Source organism: Pipistrellus hanaki (genome assembly GCF_964339955.1).
Source record: "Pipistrellus hanaki genome assembly, chromosome: 1".
Classification (NCBI taxonomy): Eukaryota; Metazoa; Chordata; class Mammalia; order Chiroptera; family Vespertilionidae; genus Pipistrellus; species Pipistrellus hanaki.
The window spans coordinates 59788688-59807050 of record NC_140503.1 but is presented as its reverse complement, the minus strand read 5'-3'; the positions used below and the strand labels follow the sequence as shown (position 1 = coordinate 59807050).

General features: G+C 56.0%; 1 protein-coding gene across 3 annotated transcripts in view; it reads right to left on the bottom strand.

Annotated features, from left to right (window-relative positions):
* Window positions 1–18363, bottom strand: part of FRMD5 (FERM domain containing 5) — a 271184-nt gene that overhangs the window by 7093 nt on the left and 245728 nt on the right. For all 3 annotated transcript variants that reach the window (XM_084903325.1, XM_084903326.1, XM_084903327.1), the window contains exons 7-13: window positions 18144–18231; window positions 9097–9185; window positions 6102–6165; window positions 5432–5523; window positions 2441–2515; window positions 1806–1874; window positions 902–1008 (exon numbers count right to left, since the gene is read on the bottom strand). In XM_084903325.1, coding sequence (XP_084759451.1) covers window positions 902–1008; window positions 1806–1874; window positions 2441–2515; window positions 5432–5523; window positions 6102–6165; window positions 9097–9185; window positions 18144–18231 — 584 coding nt within the window. The remainder of the gene's footprint in view (window positions 1–901; window positions 1009–1805; window positions 1875–2440; window positions 2516–5431; window positions 5524–6101; window positions 6166–9096; window positions 9186–18143; window positions 18232–18363) is intronic.

Here is an 18363-nt window from a genome sequence, read left to right as displayed (position 1 = left end):
GCCGCCAGAGAACCAGGCTCCGGTGATGCAGAGTCACTGACACAAACCAGAGTTTCTCCCCGAGAGAGACGTCCTTTCTAACTCGGTTTTCATTAACAAGCAGCAGCCTTCGCTCAGAAAAGACAAAGGGCCTCCCCTGCCCAGCCTCCAAGACAGAAACAAGTTTGAAATAATCCTGCTGCTTGAGCTCTGAGGTCCTACAAACCGTCCTCATCGGGAATGGGAAGTGGACGCCTGCATCCAGCCTGCAGGGCCAGCTGGGCAGAAGCAACAGCAGGAGGGCCCGGTTCCCAGTCTACCACCACCAAGTACCCACACACGGGAGCGGTGTCCCTCAGGCTGCTGGGGTATCTAGTTCTGAAGATACACAGACTTTGTCTCTCTACCTCCACGTACTCCAAAGGAGGAGAAGGGTTGAGAGAGATGGGCATGTTGGGTTTCCTAAGATAATGCTAAAGAATTCAGAGAGCAAGAGGGTGGGCTTCTACCCACTGAAGTGGAGGTGGTAGCAGTTACTGGAATGCTTCAGAACCAAGAGTTTTTTATTTTTTGGTTCACTGCCCCAGGCCACGCTGATCACTGAAGCCGTGGAGATGGGTCAGATTCGGAAAAGCCTCTGGATGGAAAGCAATGTTTCCCAAAGGTCTACCCCAAATACTCTCAGGTCCACACCCTCCTGGGTTAGACAGCTCAGCGGGGCTGGGGGAGGGGGATCCCCTTTCTCCTGACACAAGCCTGCGTGCCCCTCCGCTGGGTGAAACTGCCTCCCTGCCACTGGAGAAACTTGCTGCTGTGTCCAGAGCAAACACTGCTTTTTAAGTCCCCGAGTGGAGCTGGTCCAAGTCACACCTCGGAGAAATCTGTGGTCCTCTTACCTTCCGTCTCCAGAGCTCACGCTTACCTTCCATGATGGAGATGTGAACGGCCCTTCTCCGGGTCCTGGGGACGCTGCTCAGCCGGGGGCCGTGGGTTATGGAGGGGCAGCTGCGGCTGGGAACCATCCCAGCTCTGAGGGCAAAGGGAAAGAACAGCTGAGTGTGCAGGTAGCTGTGGTCAGGACTCTGAGTTGAGGAGTGGCTACTACAATTGTCTGGTCGTTGGAAGTTTCATTTATTTATTTATTTATTTATTAAATCTTTAATACCTGCTTTTGGATCCCAGTCAGAGATACACCTTATGCCCCACACCCACCAGAACCTGCCTTTAGAGTGGCAATGGTGCCACTGGCTTCTGAGCAGGGTGTTGCCCCGGGGTAATCAGTGCTCCCTTGATTCCCATCAGCGGTGGCAGGGGCTCTGTGGAAAGGGCCAGGCAATGCTCCCACTCCCAGAGGTCAGGCTGGTGGACAAACGCTAGCTCTCTTGGCCAGTCTTCTCTCTGGGTCTCCCTGGGTTCTAGGAGACGGGCTCCTGGAAACGTATGCACGGAGCATGATCTCAGAACCTGTGTACGAGGGGTGTGAGTGGGGTGTGGGGCTATCCCTGGCTTTTGTAATGAATTGATTCCACAACCAGTGAAATCTTGGTGCTTGGACATGTCCTCCGTGGTGTATGGCCGATTTCAGGGCCTGGGAGGACAGTACAGAATCACCCAGGAAGGCCCCTGGATCTGACGTGCTGTCTGCATTGGCCCGCTCTCCCCGTCCTCCATTCCACCGGATGGCTCTCTTCACCGCTTCTGCCCTCTTCTCCTCCCCCCTGTGGAAGCCTCTGTGGCCAGAACCTTCACGTTACTCCACCTGCCGGCTCTTTGGAAGTCCCGGGACCTGAGCTGGACTGTTTTCAGGGGAAGCCCTGGCAGCCTACCTGTGGATCTCGGGCGGCTCCCGTTTGATCTGGGCACTCGACTCCATCACTTCCTTTGCGACTCGGCCACTGTAGGAAGTATGATAATAAAACAGCAGCAAGAAGTGAGGCAGCGTCCCCGGACAGGGCTCCTCTCCAGGCTCTCAGATCACTGCGGTGAACTGAGAAACGGCCTCTGGCCCCCCCTTCCCAGGGTTCAGGCCACCAGGAGAGAACTTTACCCCGCAAGCAAGCCTAAGATGCCCCGACAGCTGATCTTAGAGGGCCCTCTATCTCTGGAGTCCTTTGGCTCTTTCATTCTCATTTAGGAATGATTCTTCATTGTCCAGGATGTTCCAAAAATATTGCAAAAAAAAAAAAAAAAGAGAAATCTTTAGACAGACCTGAGAAGAATTACTGTTATAGTTCTTATTGTGCTGCTATTGTAAGGACAGAAGTACTCATTTAAAACCCTTCAGACCCAGCTGCAGGCAGGGAAAGAACAAAGGGCGAGGAGACAGACTTTGATGGGAACCTCAGGCTTGTCTGGAGGTTTCCAGCTTCTTTGTCCTCAAGGGGAAGGACCACGGAGTCATTGTTCTGGAAGGAAGGGTCTGAAAATAGGTCCATAACGGTTACTTACGGTCACTATTTACCTGTATCGGAACCGGCTCCCTTTGAAGAATAAGTTGCTGCTGGACACTGTGCGGACCTGGCTCGACTTCTCCAGCCTGCAGCAAGGCAAAGCCCCGTGTGACCGGCGGCCTGCGACGTCTCCGGGCCGAACGGCGCCCTCCCAGCCGCTTCCACAGCAGGAAGCCCTCCCCGCCCTGCGGGTCTCTGCCTCTCCTTGGACTTGGGGGCCCTGTTCACGGCCTCAGTGCCAGGCACAGGCATAGTGAAGCCCACTTTCTTGTTAATCCTCACCCGAGGATATTCTCCCATTGATGTTTTTTAGAGAGAGTGGGAGGGAGGGAGAGAGAGAGATATCATTAGTTGCCTCCCACATGTCTCTGACCAGGGCCGGGGATCGATTCTGCAACTGAGATGTGTGCCCTTGGCCAGAATTAAACTGGGGACCCTTCAGTGCATGGGCTGATGTTCCATCATCCATTGAGCCAAACTGACTAGGGCTGAACCCCACTTTCATGTCAGCGTGAGGGATTCACCTGGGAGACTGAGAGAATAAATGTTAGGGATGATGATCTGGGGGAATAATAGAAGGCCACCCACTGGATCTCAGCTAGGCAGAGTTTTTTTCTCTTTAGCCTCCATCTTCTTACCTATAAACTAATGGAGCTGAGACTCTGTGGCCTCAGGAGACCTTTCCGGTCCTAGTATTTGGTGATTCGCGTTCATGTCTAGGTGACTGCCTTCCTATTCCATCTCTTCCTTGGAGAGCCCTGAAGTGTATTATCACAGTAAAGACTCTGAGAAGTCCTGGAATGCAGAAGCTAGCCTAACTTCAATAAAAGTTCCATCACTGACTTAAACTTGGAACCATTCTCTCATCCCCAAAGCCCATTCACCTCCCTTTCCAGGCTGTAGAAATAGTTGATGTGGAGACTCAGGGAGGCCACGGGCACTGTCAAATGTCCTTCTGGGTGACTTCTCTGATCCCACTTAGAAAAGGAAGGGTAGGCAGAGCTGCCCAGAGTGAAGTCTTCCAAGACCCAACTTAGCCACAACATGTCTGGGTGCCCACCCTGCTCCTCTGCCAGGAACCCAGCGAGGTCTGAAGCCTCTGCCACGCTGGGGCAGTGAATAGTTAGGGAGCTGTCCCCACAGTCCGTGAACAGTTCCTGAGAGTCACCCGCCCACCTAGCTCAGGACTCTGAGGCTCGGCCCATTGCCCTCCTGCCCAGGCACATTCCTGAGTCCATCCTGGCTCCCTTCCTAGCACTGGGCACTGGCAGGAATCTGCGAATGAGAGATGCTCAGAGGCCCAAGTAGCCGCTGCTAGACACTCGAGCATCTGGAGATCAGACCCTGGAGATCTGACTTCTAACACTAATTAGAACGGTGAGTAGTTAATGACAAACAGTGAAGAACGACCCTGGTGTCCACTGTGGGTGCTGGCAGGGCGAACTAGGTCTGGAGGTCCATTAGTGGAAAGACTCAGAGCCCGAGTCTGGCCACAGGTTCAGAAGCACAGTTCTGTTCCCATGACACAGAGAGAAAAGTAAAGGCCTCCAGAAATGGTGCTGAAATGTCTGCTTGGCTCCCCTTGGATACCAGGGACTGAACAGGAGGGTCATGTTGACCATGCAAAAGTCTTTTCCAAGTGCCTTCTCTTAGACGAGAAGAATAAAGACAACTCAGGTTAGAATTCAGGCCATCCATTCAGTTCTTCCCCTATTCTGTATCAGATGCATAGAACTTGTTCAGTAGCTCAGAAAGCCTGCCCAAGAAACGACGTCTGGGGCTGTGGTCACAGTAACAGGGGGGAGACCAGCTCTGCTGGCCAGCATCCCACAATAGCCAGTAGGTAGCAGAGTCTGCTTACTGGGAAGAAGGATGCTACCCCCACTTCCGTCCCCTACGCTGCTCTCTCCTCCGGTTACTGGAGGAAGAACAACGGCCTCTCCGGCAGAACACATACCATACCCTTTTGTCTTACGTCGTCCTGATTAAGATACAGCTTATTAAAGCATAAATCATTGCATTCTATTTTCAAAACAAGACCAAGGGTTTTGGTAAAACATACTCTATCTGGCATCACTCCAGTTTCTCAGTTGGTTATTTCTTTGCTCCCTAATACCTTTATGACTACTTTCTTAAAGAAAACCAAGCACAGCCCGGTCGTGGTGGCTCAGTGGTTGAGCACTGACCTATGAACCAGGAGGCCACAGTTTGATTCCCCGTTGGGGCTCATGCTAGGGTTGTGGGCTTGGTCCTCAGTAGGGGGGCATGCAGGAGGCAGCCGATCAGTGATTCTCTCTCATTATTGATGTTTCTATCTCTCTTTCCCTCTCTGAAATCAATAAAAATATATTCTTTTAAGAAAAGAAAACTAAGCACAAACCCCTCAAATACTTGACAAAATTCTTTGGTAAGCAAAATGCCCTTTGGTCCAAAGTGGGCTTCTCAGAACCAGACAAGTCCTTGGCCCCCTCCAGCTACCCCATCCCAGGCTCCTGGGCACCAAGCCCACCTATGGCACTGACACTCCAGGAAGGGCTAGAATCCATGCCAGCTTAGCACCAGGTCACTCCCTGGGGAATGGGCCCAGGGTCTCCCTAAGACTTCGGGATCTGCTCTGGGTGAGCCTGCTCCGCGGAGCTGTTGTATGCTGAGGTGAATTAGGGCTCCGACCGGCTCCAGGGGGCCAGTTTGATTTGAGTCAGGCACCTATGGGCTTTTCCTGGTCCAAGCCTCACTCTGAAAACCTACAACTGCTTTGGCACATAGGGCTGCCCACGGACATCACAACTGGGCAATTCTACTGAAACACATTTCCAGATCTCAGCTCTGTCCCTCCGGGGGGACACCCAGACCCCCGAAAAGGGGTCTGAGTTTTATAAGGAAGCTAGCCTCGTCATCTCACGTCGAATTTCTGAAAGCTTCCTGTCCATCATTCCTCTGAGAGCAGCTTTCCCCGCATTGGCTCTGATAATGACGTCCCATACCCTGTGTTGTCTACTCACTTGTAGAAGGCTTGGTTCTCAATCCCGCATTTCCAGAGGTGCTTGCAGGCTTCTGGAGTTGGAGCAAAATATGTGAGAATAATTTTCTTTTCCTACAAAAGAAGCCCCCACATAGAAACAGCTGAGTGGGGGTGGAGAAGTGAAGGGTGACGTAGACCAGGACACCGACCCACGAGCTGACTGGGGGCTGGCTCCCATGGCTCTCCCAGGCTGCAGACGGGGGAGGGGCTGCCTGGCCGCTGGCTAGTTGGAAGAGAAGGTCTGGGGACCCCGGGGCAGAGCTCAGTTGTGTAAGTTCACACCCGGCAGGGCCAGTGAGAAAGTCTCAGAACCAAGAAAGCCCTCTCCAGAGAAGGTGGCACTCATTTAAAACGGCCCCTTTCTTCTTTTGCATTTATTCTCTTGGAGTTTTCATATGGAAGCAAAAGAATGTTATTCTGCATTTCCTGGAGGCATGGAACCTTTGGGCATCATCAGCATCCCTGAGGAAGCCCTGTGTTCCAGGGCCTCACCCTCTCTCCCTCCCTCACCTCCAGGTCTGGACCTTGGTCTTGGCTTAGCCTGCTGGGGCTTATAGAACTGCCTGGACAGAGCACTTTGGCTCAGCCCTGGCGGTCAGGAGCCATCCTGGTCCCCCAGCCTTCCCGGAAAGAAGGAAGCCGGCACTCACCTCTTTCTGACTTACATACAAGTAGAAAGTCTTCCCTTCAAATTTCAGCTTGGTCACCTCGTTCCTAGAAGCACAAAGACAGCAGCCGTCACCTCGCTGTGGGCTGCCTGCTCACAGTCCCCTCTTGCAGATGCACAGCCCACCCCACCTGGGGGGGGGGGGGGGGGCTCCGGGCACAGACTCAGGCTTAGCCAAAATCAGAACTAAAACAAGACAGCAGCGCGGAGGCCTTAGAGAACAGTTGTTGAAACAGTTCAATCCACAGTTTTCTGGTCAGACTCTAACCGGGTGACGGGAGGCTTTCAGGCTCCCGGACAGTGGCGGGGAAGGGGGCCCTGGCATGGGACGAGAGTCTCGGTAGGGTGGTGCCGGGCCGTTTTAGGGTCTGGTTCGTAACACAGGTGCATTATCCAGGTGGGACTGTCACCCATAGGATGCCACAGTAGCTGATGAGGCCGAAGTTCAAGATACAGCAACTAATGGAAGACAATGCGACCAGGTTCTGAGGGAGCTGAGTCTTTCGGGTGACTGTGCCACTGGATGGAGAAGGCAGTTGGGTGCAGACAAATGTCAGATGATCTCGGGGAGGGGGCGGGACAACATACCAGAGAGAGAACAGATTACATGAACAGCCATGCAGCTTACTGACCGGGAAAGGGGCTTAGGGGGTTTTTGTAGAAAAATCCTTGAAGCCACCAGCCCAGTGAATGGCTGCAGTAAAAGAGGCAAACAGGGTGCTGGGGTACGTCACCCGTGGGACAGACACAGATCAGAAGAAGTGACACGGTTACTGTACATGGCACGGCTTAGCCCTCACCTCCACAGACTGCTTGCAGCCTGGGTTACATTTACAAAATGAAAAAATGACCGGGGTCCTGGGTGGCTGTCCCTGAGAGCCAGAGAACAAGGCCTCAGTGTTGGCCGTGCTTCCCTTCCTTCCGTTTGCCGGACGCGGCTGCCCCCCGGAGCCAAAGGCCCTCAGCCTCACGGGGGGCAGATCCTTGTTCTACCCACGGAGGCCCCCATGGAGGTCTTGCCGGGCACAGGTGCCCGTACTCAGCTCCTCCCCTCGGCAGTGTGTAGGGAGGTTTCCTCAGCGTCCCAGGGAAGGTGGTGAGAACCATGCACCCAGTTTACTACTAAACCAGTGGTCGGCAAACCGCGGCTCGCGAGCCACAAGCAGCTCTTTGGCCCCTTGAGTGTGGCTCTCCCACAAAATGCCACGTGCGGGCACGCACATGCAGTGCGATGGAAATTTCGTGGCCCATGGGCAGCAGTCGGTTTTCGGCCTGGGCGAGTCTATTTTGAAGAAGTGGCGTTAGAACACTCACGGGGCCAAAGAGCCACATGTGACTCGCGAGCCGCTGTTTGCCGGCCATTGTACTAGACAAAACTGAGGGGCCACAGGAAGGCCACTTGTTCCCTGGAAATCATGGCGGGGGCCAGGCTGAGAGCTGGTTCCGCGCTAATCCGGGACGCAGCATATCCCTTCCCTGTTTGGTTCCCTTCCGACCCGTCCATCTCTCACGTAAGACAACAAATATCCGTTCACATATAAACAGGCACACAGGTCATCTAGGCCTCAACGAGAGAGACAGGGGAGCAAGCGTTTTCTCTCGGAAGTGAGGTGGGGTTTACATCTGTTTGAGCCGAGACCTCAGGGCGGGGAGACTGCCTGCAGACGGAGGGGAAAGGGTCTGGGAGAACCAGTGCCCATCGGGGCTTCTGGAAGGGGAGGGACACGTTAGGGACTGCAGGTCCCTGTAACAGGTGTGTCCTCCCTCATGAGGTGGCTGCCTGGGTCAGAGTGCGGCCAGCATCTGGGCTCGCTAAGGGGCACCAGGCAGCAGGTGCTCCTCACTGGGAGGGAGAAGGGCGGCCTGACCCTGGTTGTCTTGTTTCTGAAAACAAGGCTCTGTCGGACCCCAAACCCTCACCATCGTCACCCAGAGAGCCCGTGGGTGGGCCAGGGGGAGCTGGTGTCAGAGGCGTTTCACTCATCGCCGGGCTTCACAGGGTCAGCAGGGCGGAAAGGTGTGTGTGTGTGAGGTCAGCGCGGGAGCTGAGGGGCACACAGGAGGACGGATGCCCTGCAGTCCCCCCAGCGGGAAGCTCGTCAGGAAGCCGCTGTGTCCTCAGTTCCCACGAGCCCTTCTGGAGACGGCAAAGGAAGCCGGACAGGAGCAGGCTCCCCTGCTGAGCTTTGCCTCCGAGGAAAGCCACCTGCCCAGGCCCAAGGGAGGGGAGGAGCTGCCAGCTTAGACGTGGCCGTCTGAGGCCCCAGGAGGCACAGACATCACAGGGGCTCAGTAGAATAGCAACATGGTTAGATGAGGTGAGAGGTCTCTTAGGGCCAAAATCCGTCAACAAGCCAGAGTCCGCACTGCGCTGGCTCTGAGCCACGCGCAGAACAGGCCCCAAACAGGCAGAGAAGTGGCGGTTCAGAGTGTCTCCTGCCTGTTAGGGGGGGGGGGAGGAAGGAAAATTGGGGTTGTGACTCTTGGAGGCTGAGGACACCTAACTCCTCAAGAGGGACAGGAGAGCGGGGCAGGCGGGGCCCCCGAGGAGGGGGTTTTCCAGAGCAACAGGGTGACTCCTGTCTGCCCACTGCGAGCCGCTCCTTCGTTAGGAGAGCGGCTGGGGGAGGAGGCCTCCATGCAGATGCCATGGCCTCAGCAGGGAATAGTCCCAAGATCTTGGTTCTCATGGGGACTTGGCTTTCCTAACATCGGCTCCAGCCCCGGCCTCTCATCGTTCCCAGAAACCACCTCTCCACACCCTTTCTTCCCCTGGAGGCGGCTGGCTCCCAGGAACACCCCCCTGGGAGAACAGGACCCCCCGGGAGAGACCAATGCCTTCGGCAGCGTTTATGGTTGCAAGGCGCTGGAGGGACTCAGGACCCTCACTGCCCGCTGACAGACAGAGGACACGGGCACCACGGCCCTCCCCAGCCGGTGACGGGCGGAAAGCCTGCCCTGGGAAAGCAGATCCTCACCATTTAATGAAGTGGACCCTCTTGTTTCCTTGAAGAACCACAAATCCAAAAGGAGTGAAGGCCAGAAACGCGGCATTTCCCGACACATCCTGCAACAGGAAAACTTCTCATCAGGGTGGGGCAGGCGCGGAGCGGCGAGGGTGAGGAACAGCTGTGCAGGGGGACCCAGGCTGCTGCTCGGCAGCAGGGCACAGAGGGAAGAAGTCAAGGGCGAGTTACTTACCGTCCCTGAGCCTCCATGCCCTTAACTGGGAGTTGTAGGTTATAACGATACCAATCTTAGTAGGCTGCTGTGAACATCCAATGGGCATGGCAAACCCTCACGCACTGCTGATGGGATGGTAACGTGGCACAGGCACATTGGAAATCAGGTTGGAAATTCTTCTGATTGTTAAACACAGAGCTACCTTATGACCCAACAATTCCACTCCTAAGTATGCACCCAAGAGAATGGAAAACATATATTCACACAGAAACTTGTACACGAATGTTTATAGCAGGATTAAATATTCATAACAGCCAGAAAGTGGGAACAACCCAAATATCCATCAACTGATCAAACACAAGGCGGCACACCCATGCAATGGAATATTCAGCAGTAAAAAGGAATGAAGCGCTGACACGCGCTGCAGCCTTTGGACACGTTATGCTAAAAGGAGCCAGTTACAGAAGACCACACGTTTTATGATTTCATGTATATGAAAGGCCCAGGATGGGCAGATCCATTGAGACAGAAAGCTCCCAGTTGCCAGGGGCTGTGGGGAAGGGCAGACGGGAGTGACAGCTCACAGGAACACCAAGAGCGGCTGAGGGAGGAGGCCTCCCTGCAGACGCCATGGCCCTCAGCGGGGGATAGTCCCAAGGTCTTAGTTCTCATGGGGACTTGGCTTTTCTAACATCGGCTCCAGCCCCAGGCCTAATTTTAGAACTATCTAATTTTAGAACCATAAAAACGTTCTAAAATTAGGTAGTGCTGATGGTCGCATAACGCTGTGAATATGCACACTTTGAAAGGATGGATTTTATGATATGTGAATTATATCTCAAAAAGCTGTTACAGCCGAAACCGGTTTGGCTTAGTGGTAGAGCGTCGGTCTGTGGACTGAAAGGTCCCGGGTTCGATTCCGGTCAAGGGCATGTACCTTGGTTGCGGGCACATCCCCGGTAGGGGGTGTGCAAGAGGCAGCTGGTCGATGTTTCTCTCTCATCGACGTTTCTAGCTCTCTATCTCTCTCCCTTCCTCTCTGTAAAATATCAATAAAATATATTAAAAAAAAAAAAAAAAAAAGCTGTTGCAGAAGGAGAGAAGGGGAGAGGGAGGGAGGGGGCAGCCAGAGGGAGGGAAAGAAAGGATGAACGAATATGGCAGCTGTGATGGCCCCTACACACTGGGCTCCCCCCGGGAAAGCTTAGCGGAAGAGAAGGTAGGCGGCTGGCCAGGTGGACCGGCGTCACCGGCCCGATGGGGCCTGAACCAACCAGGAGGCCTCCTGGTCCCCGTCACCATCAGTGAGCACCAGGCTTGAGGTTCCGCTGAGCAAAGCTGGGAGAGGGTGCAGGTCGTGTTCCCTCGGTGGGCAGGGCGCTCCCCGAGGGCCCGGTCTTTTCCGGTTTGGGGCGGGGCACCGAGAGCTGGTGGGCGGTGACCTCTCTCAGGGGAGCTCGCTTTGTGGCAGGGGCCCCCGGTGAGCACCTGCTGTCAGGGTGCGCTCCGGGGGCCAGGACATCGTGGCAGAACGCTGGCCAGATGTGCGTGCAGGACGGCTGCCTAGGCCACGGCTTAGATTCAGGGGTCTTCAAACTATGGCCCGTGGGCCACATGCGGCCCGCAGAGGAGTCTGATCCTGCCCGCCAGGTTTTTTGGGCAGTGAGCGCAGCCGAGGTGTTACAGTAGGAATTAGTAGTTCATATAGTCCGGCCCTCCAGCTCTCTGAGGGACCGTGATCTGGCCCCCACTTTAAAAAGTTTGAGGACCCCTGGGCCTTAGATGGTGCCGTGGAGTCAGGGCCAGGCAGGGCGTGGGCACACGCGGGGGGCCCTGGCCGGGGGCTCTCCAGAAGAGAAGCCTCTGCAGGACTGCGTGAGCCCTAAGCAAAGCCTTCCCCTAAAAAGTCTCTTAGCCTTGGGGGTACAGGTGTGAGCATCTGTGCCCAGGGAATAAACTAAGCACATGTTTTGCAAACACATGTCCAAGGAGTGTATTTTTATGACTGTCCTTTCCTCAGGGTGTGTCATGATGCAGACACTTGGGTGCAAGCACAGTGTCATTCAACCATGGGCACGGCGAAAGGCTGTTTAAAAATAACCCGGGAGAGATACCGTGAAGCCACGTCCTGCCTGTCAGCGGCGCTGGGTGGCGGCTTACACCTGAGCGCCGGCACTGCACACAGTGCCAGCCTGGCAGGCGGACAGGGGCGCGGGTGGGGCGGGCTGGGGCCTGGGGTGGGGAATGGCGGGGAGAGGGGGGGGAGGGTAGGGCTTTTCATTCCAGGAAGTCCTGAACTGAGGTTCCCAAAGGCAGAGACCTGCGGTGGGACCTGACCTTGTGGATCCTCACAGACCAGGCCTGCAGACAGGCCTGCCAGGTGAGTGTGTGAGACAGTGAGGCGGGCAGAGGGGCCGGGGCGGCTGCAGCGGAGGAAGCTCTAACAAGGTGGGGGGGAAACAGGAGGGGAGGGCACAATGAGGCGAAGGTGCTTCCAGCACCCTGAGTGACAGGAAAGGCCTGGGAGGAAGGCGGGGAGAAGGGGAAACAGGTCTGCCTGCAGAGGACTGAGGACGCCTGGGTGAAGAGTAGGAAGGGCGGCCGCAGGGTGGGCAGGGAAGGGCCTCTGCATGTTGTCCCGCTGACCCCTGTGGGCAGTGGCGGGGCACAGCGCGCCTGCACTGTCCTCAGCGCCATGGGCTCGGGGCCCGCCGCTCAGGCCCAGGGTCTGGCGCTGCCTCTCGGTGCCCGTGTGACCTGGCCGGGCCCCGCACTTCTCCGTGTTTCCGACTCCTCGCTGTAAGGTGAGGGTCGAGGATATTCCTCGGAGGCTGCGCTTAGTGGCACCGACACATGCTGGTGGCTGTGCCGTTTACAATAGTATAGCTGCTACTGATGCGCTCAGCTTGTTGGACGTCGTTAACCTAACGTGTTACTATTTTTCCTGATGTTGATGGGTTTAAACGTTGTTAGTTAGGAAGGGAGGGCGTGGGAAGCTGGGGCAGAAAGGGAGAAGTCCCTCCTGTTGGGGGGCCAGGGTGAAAGGGGGGCTGTGTGATATCTGAGGGAACCAGGGTGGAAGGAGAGTGGGCGGAAGGGGAAGGTGGGGGCTGCGATGGTTAGAGGCTGGGGAATCACCCCGAGCCAAGGGAATAGGGGTCCCCCCCCAGCTGGGCGCTGATGCCGGGTTACGGCGTGGCACTGCCCACGTGCACACCCAGACCCCTGGGGGCTGGCCTCCCGGTGAAGGCAGGTGCTGGTGTTAGAGGGAGCATCCTGTCCTCACCAGACCGGTTGATCTGGAACTGGGAGCAAACTGGGGAAAAAAACCCCGATTTGCTGCCACGCCATTCCAATGAGTGATAATAGCACCCGGACCAACCCCGATCCTGTCTCTCCTATGAAGAGAGCCATGCTCCCAAAGGCTTTCCTGCGCCAGTTCCCGACGAAGGGCGTCCGCAGGGGCAGAGATGGCCGGCGTGTCTGCTGCTCGCCTGGCACGTGAGGAGCGGGGCACGGGCTCCCAGGGAGAGGCTGCCTGTCTGCACCGGCGTGAAAACACCGACAGGCGGCCGCCCTGACACCTTCTCTGGAACGTCCCCAGTTCCTTCTGTCTAACGGCCCATTCTCCGTGGGCGCCTGCCCTTGGGATTTGTGTGCAAAAGGACAAGCGAGGTGACAGAAGGAAATGAGGACGCGGAGAGAAGTGACACAGACGACAGTCACCTGTCCCTTTCCCCTCCTGACGAAACCGGTGCCCGCAGGCCTGGGCCCTTCAGACACCTGGGAGGTGGAATGAAAACCCAGGCCTGACGCCACATCCACTCACAGCTGGGAGACTGTGGTTCACGATCACAGTTGGAGGTACACGTTTGTGTTGGGAGCCAGCAGAGTTGAGACAAGCAACTCAGTCTTAAGAAAACAGAATTAAGTTCCTTCTAGCAGAAGTTATGGGGTGCCCTGAGGGTTTGGCCAGAAGATAAGATTAACCTGCCGCTTAGTATCTTCCTGCTGCTTAGCAACTTCCCCTTCCTGATCCTCCCCCCTAGATAGCCCAGCCTTGGAATGTTGCACCTTGGAATGTTATGCCACCCTGGCAGTTAGCCAATCCTGTGTTGCCAGATGCCAAAGACCCCTCTGCATAGGCAACCCTGCCCCCCTTTGTTTCTGCTGTATAAATACAGCCATTTCCAAGAATAAAGTTGAGGCTTGATCAGAACCTTGTCTTGCCTCCATTCTTCCGCGTCCCTTGTTTGCTTCATTCTCTCTGGTGGTTCCTGTGTGCCCCCGTTGCCCCATGGGCCGGGACATGTTTGCTTTCACTTTTTCATCCTCGTGCGGAGAGCTTTGGTGTTGGGTTAGGACCCCAGCTCTGTGACATACTTAACTTCTCTGAACTTCCGTTTCCTCATTTGTAAATTAGGATGAGAAATAATGTGTACTTCAAAAACACGGCTTCTGTCTGGTGGCCTGCATGACTGACTGGCAGGACGTGGCTGACGGTGCTTTCCTGGAGCCCGCCAGCAAACCCAACCTGGGTCAACTCAGTCCCCTCACAGGCTGGTCCTCGGGTGTGCAGTCTGCCAGAAAAGGGATTTCGGAGACCAGCACTGACTGGTTCTTAGGAGGAGGGAGATCTGGCCACCTCGCCCTGTCTCCCAGGCTTCACCTCCGGATGCAGTGAGGCCGGTGGGTCTTCTGCCCCCTGGGACATCCTGGGTATGGGGGAGTAGGGGCTCAGCATTCTCGGTGGGTCAGTCTGGGCGGATGAAGCCTCGGACTTCGTTAGGGAGGAGGAGTCTACATGCTCTTCCAGACACTTACGTCCGTTTCTGAAAGCGTGCGGAGCTGGCACCCTTAAGTCCACTGTGAAAATCACTCCATTTTAACCTGCTTAGCCCTGGCCACAAGAAACGAGGGTGGACATCAGCAGGAGGCACCCCGCAAGAGGCTTGGTGTCACCCTGTGGCAGTGCAGAGGTGGGAACCGTGGCAGAGACTTGCTACCTCGTTGATTTGAGTCAAGTTCTTCCTTTCAGCCCAGCACGAGGGGCCCACCTGAGGATGAGGGTGGGCCATCACCGCTCCCCATTCCCCCTCTGTGGTCAGGGGCAACTTGTCTAGCTGGGAGGAGGGTTTATTTAGAGAGAAGCCTGGGCAGCTCAATAATGAAAATAATGGTCCTATTTTAAGGGCAAAGGAATGACATTTTACTTGTGTGGCTGCTCCAACCGAGACCCTGCTGAAATCAGTTTTCTCCTGGTCTGTCAGAACAGACATAAAGCCACGTGGTGAACGTGGGTTACATTTTTCTGAGTTCATTCCTTTCGTAGGTCTCTGCCTCCTCTACCACCCCTGGCAGAGAGCCCTGCTTTGTTCCTAAATAAACGCCATCTCTCCAGAAGAAAGACCACGAGTGATAACGGAAAGCACAGCATGAGACACAGACGGCGCTGGGTTCGAGTCCCAGGACTGTCTGTACCAGCGGCTCGGCACATGCTAGTCCTTCAGAGGCATTCTTATCTTCCAACGAGAACAAGAACATCGTGGCAGTGTGACTGGAGAGATTAAGTGAGATAGTGCCCATAAGTGCCTGGCATGTTCCTTCGGTGAGTGGCCCCTTTATAACTCGTGATAAGGCTGGTACAGGCTGGGTACAGGGATGGGCCTGAGCATTCCACAAACCTTACCGGCAGGAGGGCCAGTCCAGGCCTGCGGAGACCCGGGAACCAGCCTGTCCCGGGGCCCAGCAAGGACAGGATGGGGGCTCCGGGGCCTGGAGAAGGGTCAGGCTAGGCCAGTGGTCGGCAAACTCATTAGTCCACAGAGCCAAATATCAACAGTATAACGATTGAAATTTCTTTTGAGAGCCACATTTTTTAAACTTAAACTTCTTCTAACGCCACTTCTTCAAAATAGATGCACCCAGGCCGTGGTATTTTGTGGAAGAGCCACACTCAAGGAGCCAAAGAGCTGCATGTGGCTCACGAGCCGCAGTTTGCCGACCACGGGGCTAGGGAGCGGGTGGGACACTGCCCTCATCCAGCAGCCGTGGGCGTGGCCTGCGGGGGCTCCTGCCCAGAGCTCGGGGCAGCTTGTGGACGCGCAGCGTTTGGCTTATCTAAGCCAGCTGGCTACGGGCGCCCTCCGCGGGTCCCACCCAGAGTCGGCAGGACCTCCTCTGCCTGGCCCCAGGGCCAGACGAGGTCACGGCCGGCAGAAAGAAACCGTCCGCGACGACAGGAAGAGCAGCAGCTTCTTAATCAGTCCGGGAGACAGGGCCCCGCCAACGTGTCATTCTGCTCCCATTTAATTATGAGAACGATTCCTCTTCTTCTGTCCTCCCTAGGGCTACGTGCCCCAGATTCCCCGGGCCCGGTAATTGCCTCTCCGTTAATAGAAATCATCAGTATTTATTACCCCAAGCGCTCCGGCTTATTTCAGCTCTCCTTGTAGCAACACCGGGCCAGTGCTGGGTAGCACATCGCCAGCGCGGCTCTACTTAACGACAAGGCGAGGGCTCCCGACCTGTTCGTGCTCAGGAGCACCGGGAAATCCTGCACCGGGGCCCAGGGATGGGCGGGGCCGGAGGCTCCGGGCGGGTCGGCGCAGCAGCAGGGCCCGGCTGGGCAGGCGGCGCAGGCCCAGCACTGAGCGCCCCCACCGCCCTCAGGGGAAGTCTCCTGGGCTCCTGTTCCTTACGGACACAGCGTGGGAAGAACTTCAGGCCCACTTCCTGCTCTTCCTCTCGGGGCCTTGGAAATTGTGGCTTCCTGGAACTCGATATTCTCACCTGTAAACCAGGAAGAATAACGCCCACCTCCCAGGGCTGGCACCACGAGGAAATGAGAAAATGTGAAAGGGTTCCCGTGGGCCTGCCACGAAGGTGTCACAAATGTCCCTCCCTCCCTCCCTCCTTCCCTTTCCTTTCCTTCCTTTCCTTCCTTTCTTTTTTCCCTCCCTCCCTCCCTCCCTCCCTCCCTCCCTCCCTCCCTCCCTCCCTCCCTTTCCTTTCCTTCCTTTCCTTCCTTTCTTTTTTCCCTCCCTCCCTCCCTCCCTCCCTCCCTCCCTCCCTCCCTCCCTCCCTCCCTCCCTCCCTCCCTCCCTCCCTCCCTTCCTTCCTTCCTTCCTTCCTTCCTTCCTTCCTTCCTTCCTTCTGTCCCTTCAGCCTGAGTCTGAGAAGGACACACTCAATGGAGCCAGGAGCCCACAGTCACTGAGCTGTGCCCAGGTCCACGGCCCACCAGGTGCTGCCAGGTGGCAGCCCTGCCCAGGGACCCGTCTCTGAAGAGGGGGCACTGTGTGTGGCCTGCAGGGGACAGGGCAGATTTGGAGTCAGAGAAAGTACTGGCACCTCCCGATGACCATGTCTGTGTTTAAGCAGCTGTGTCTTTTGAGGCCAGTTCAGGGAAGAGTGCAGCTATTGAGTGCCCACTGTGTACAGACGAGGAAAATGAGGCTCGGAAAAGCCTTGAAAGGCTGCAGGACGCAGGAGAGCAGGGCCGGAGCCTCGGCCGGCTGACTCTGAGGCTCGCTCAGTCCTGTGCAGGCTCCTCTGCCGGCAGCACCTGAGCCGTTACTGTAGGTTGGACTACAGCCGTTATGTAGAGGCATTACTTAGGAAGCTGTGCTAATTCAATTATAAATACCCATATGCAATATATATATATATATATATATATATATATATATATATATATATATATTTATTTATTTATTTTTATTTTTATTTTATTTTTTATTTTTGCACAAAGAGGCATCAATGTGTCTTCTGACAGTGCTGGCCCCCGAGAACACAGGGGTCATCTGGCAGGAGGCCATGCGGGTGCATGGGGAAGGAGGGGGCGGGGAAGGGGACCAGGGTTTCTGACTTGGAACGTTGTCAGAGTTTATATGGGACGTTTCCACGTTAAACCCTCTGCGAGAACAAAGCCCCGTCCCCTCGCCAAGAGGCCACGGGAAACACAGCTCTGCCCCACATCACTGGCTCCTTGGTTTCTGTTCTCTTAGTTCCTGCTGGAAACTGATGATGTCCCCACACCTACCAGGAAGGAGGGGTCCCTGGCCTCCTGCTCCCGTGGGATACTGTCTCCCTCAGGTCAGTCTGAGGATCAGTTTTACTGGGGGCGCGGGCGGGGGTCTGCCGGTGGGGAAAAGGCAGGGGCAAACCCTGGGAGATACTGAGGCAGAGACAGGCGTGTCGAGGCGAGCGGGGTAAGGCAGTGCGTGCAGGGCCACGGCCACAGAGTCCCCGGGAGGCCGCGGTCCCTCCACTCTCCCCAGTGGCCGTGGCTGCCTGAGCGCATCGCCCAAACGCCAGACACGTGTGAGTCATTGCCGCGGCTGCTCCGGGCAGAGCCTCCCGGCTGCTCCCGTCTGGCCTGAGAGGCGGGTAATGGGATTAAATGTGACTCCGCGCAGTGGCTTAGCCGCCGCAGTCCATAAAACCCGCGCTCCGGAGGAAACGAGATTACGGGTCAGGGAAGGGTGGGCCTCCGCGGAGCCGCCTCCATCATCTCCCGTGGGGTGGCCTTCCGCATTCCTCCTCTTATAATAGTTCCCACCCCATTGCCCCCGGCTGCCGAATGGGGCCCCCCTTTCAGATCTGTCACTTAGATGGACTCTGCCTCCAGCCCTCTGACGTGGATGTGGCAGCACAAGATTATGCAGCGTGGAATCCAGAGGAGTTTTCAAAACGAGACGTTTTCTCTGGCAGCTGTCACTAGAAGCCCGTCACCCAGCCACGGCAGGGGGGAGGGGTGGGGAGCGGGGCAGGCGGGCCCTGCCTGCCTGCTGCCCTCTATGGGAGGCAGGTGCGGCCTCCCACCGGGGAGGGGCCCTACCTTACACGGGTGAGGGTCCACGCCGTAGGTCTCCAGTGTCTGCGCTTTTCTTAAGAAGTTCAGCTCTGACGTTGCTGGTGTTTGGCCACTGGAATAAAGAAAACATGATTTCAGGGTTTCCCGTTTCCATAGCCTCCCCCGACCAAATCATTATGATGTGCTCAGGGTGAGTCTCATACCACAGTTTTTCCAGCGTGCACTCCCTGCTCGGTCTAGGACC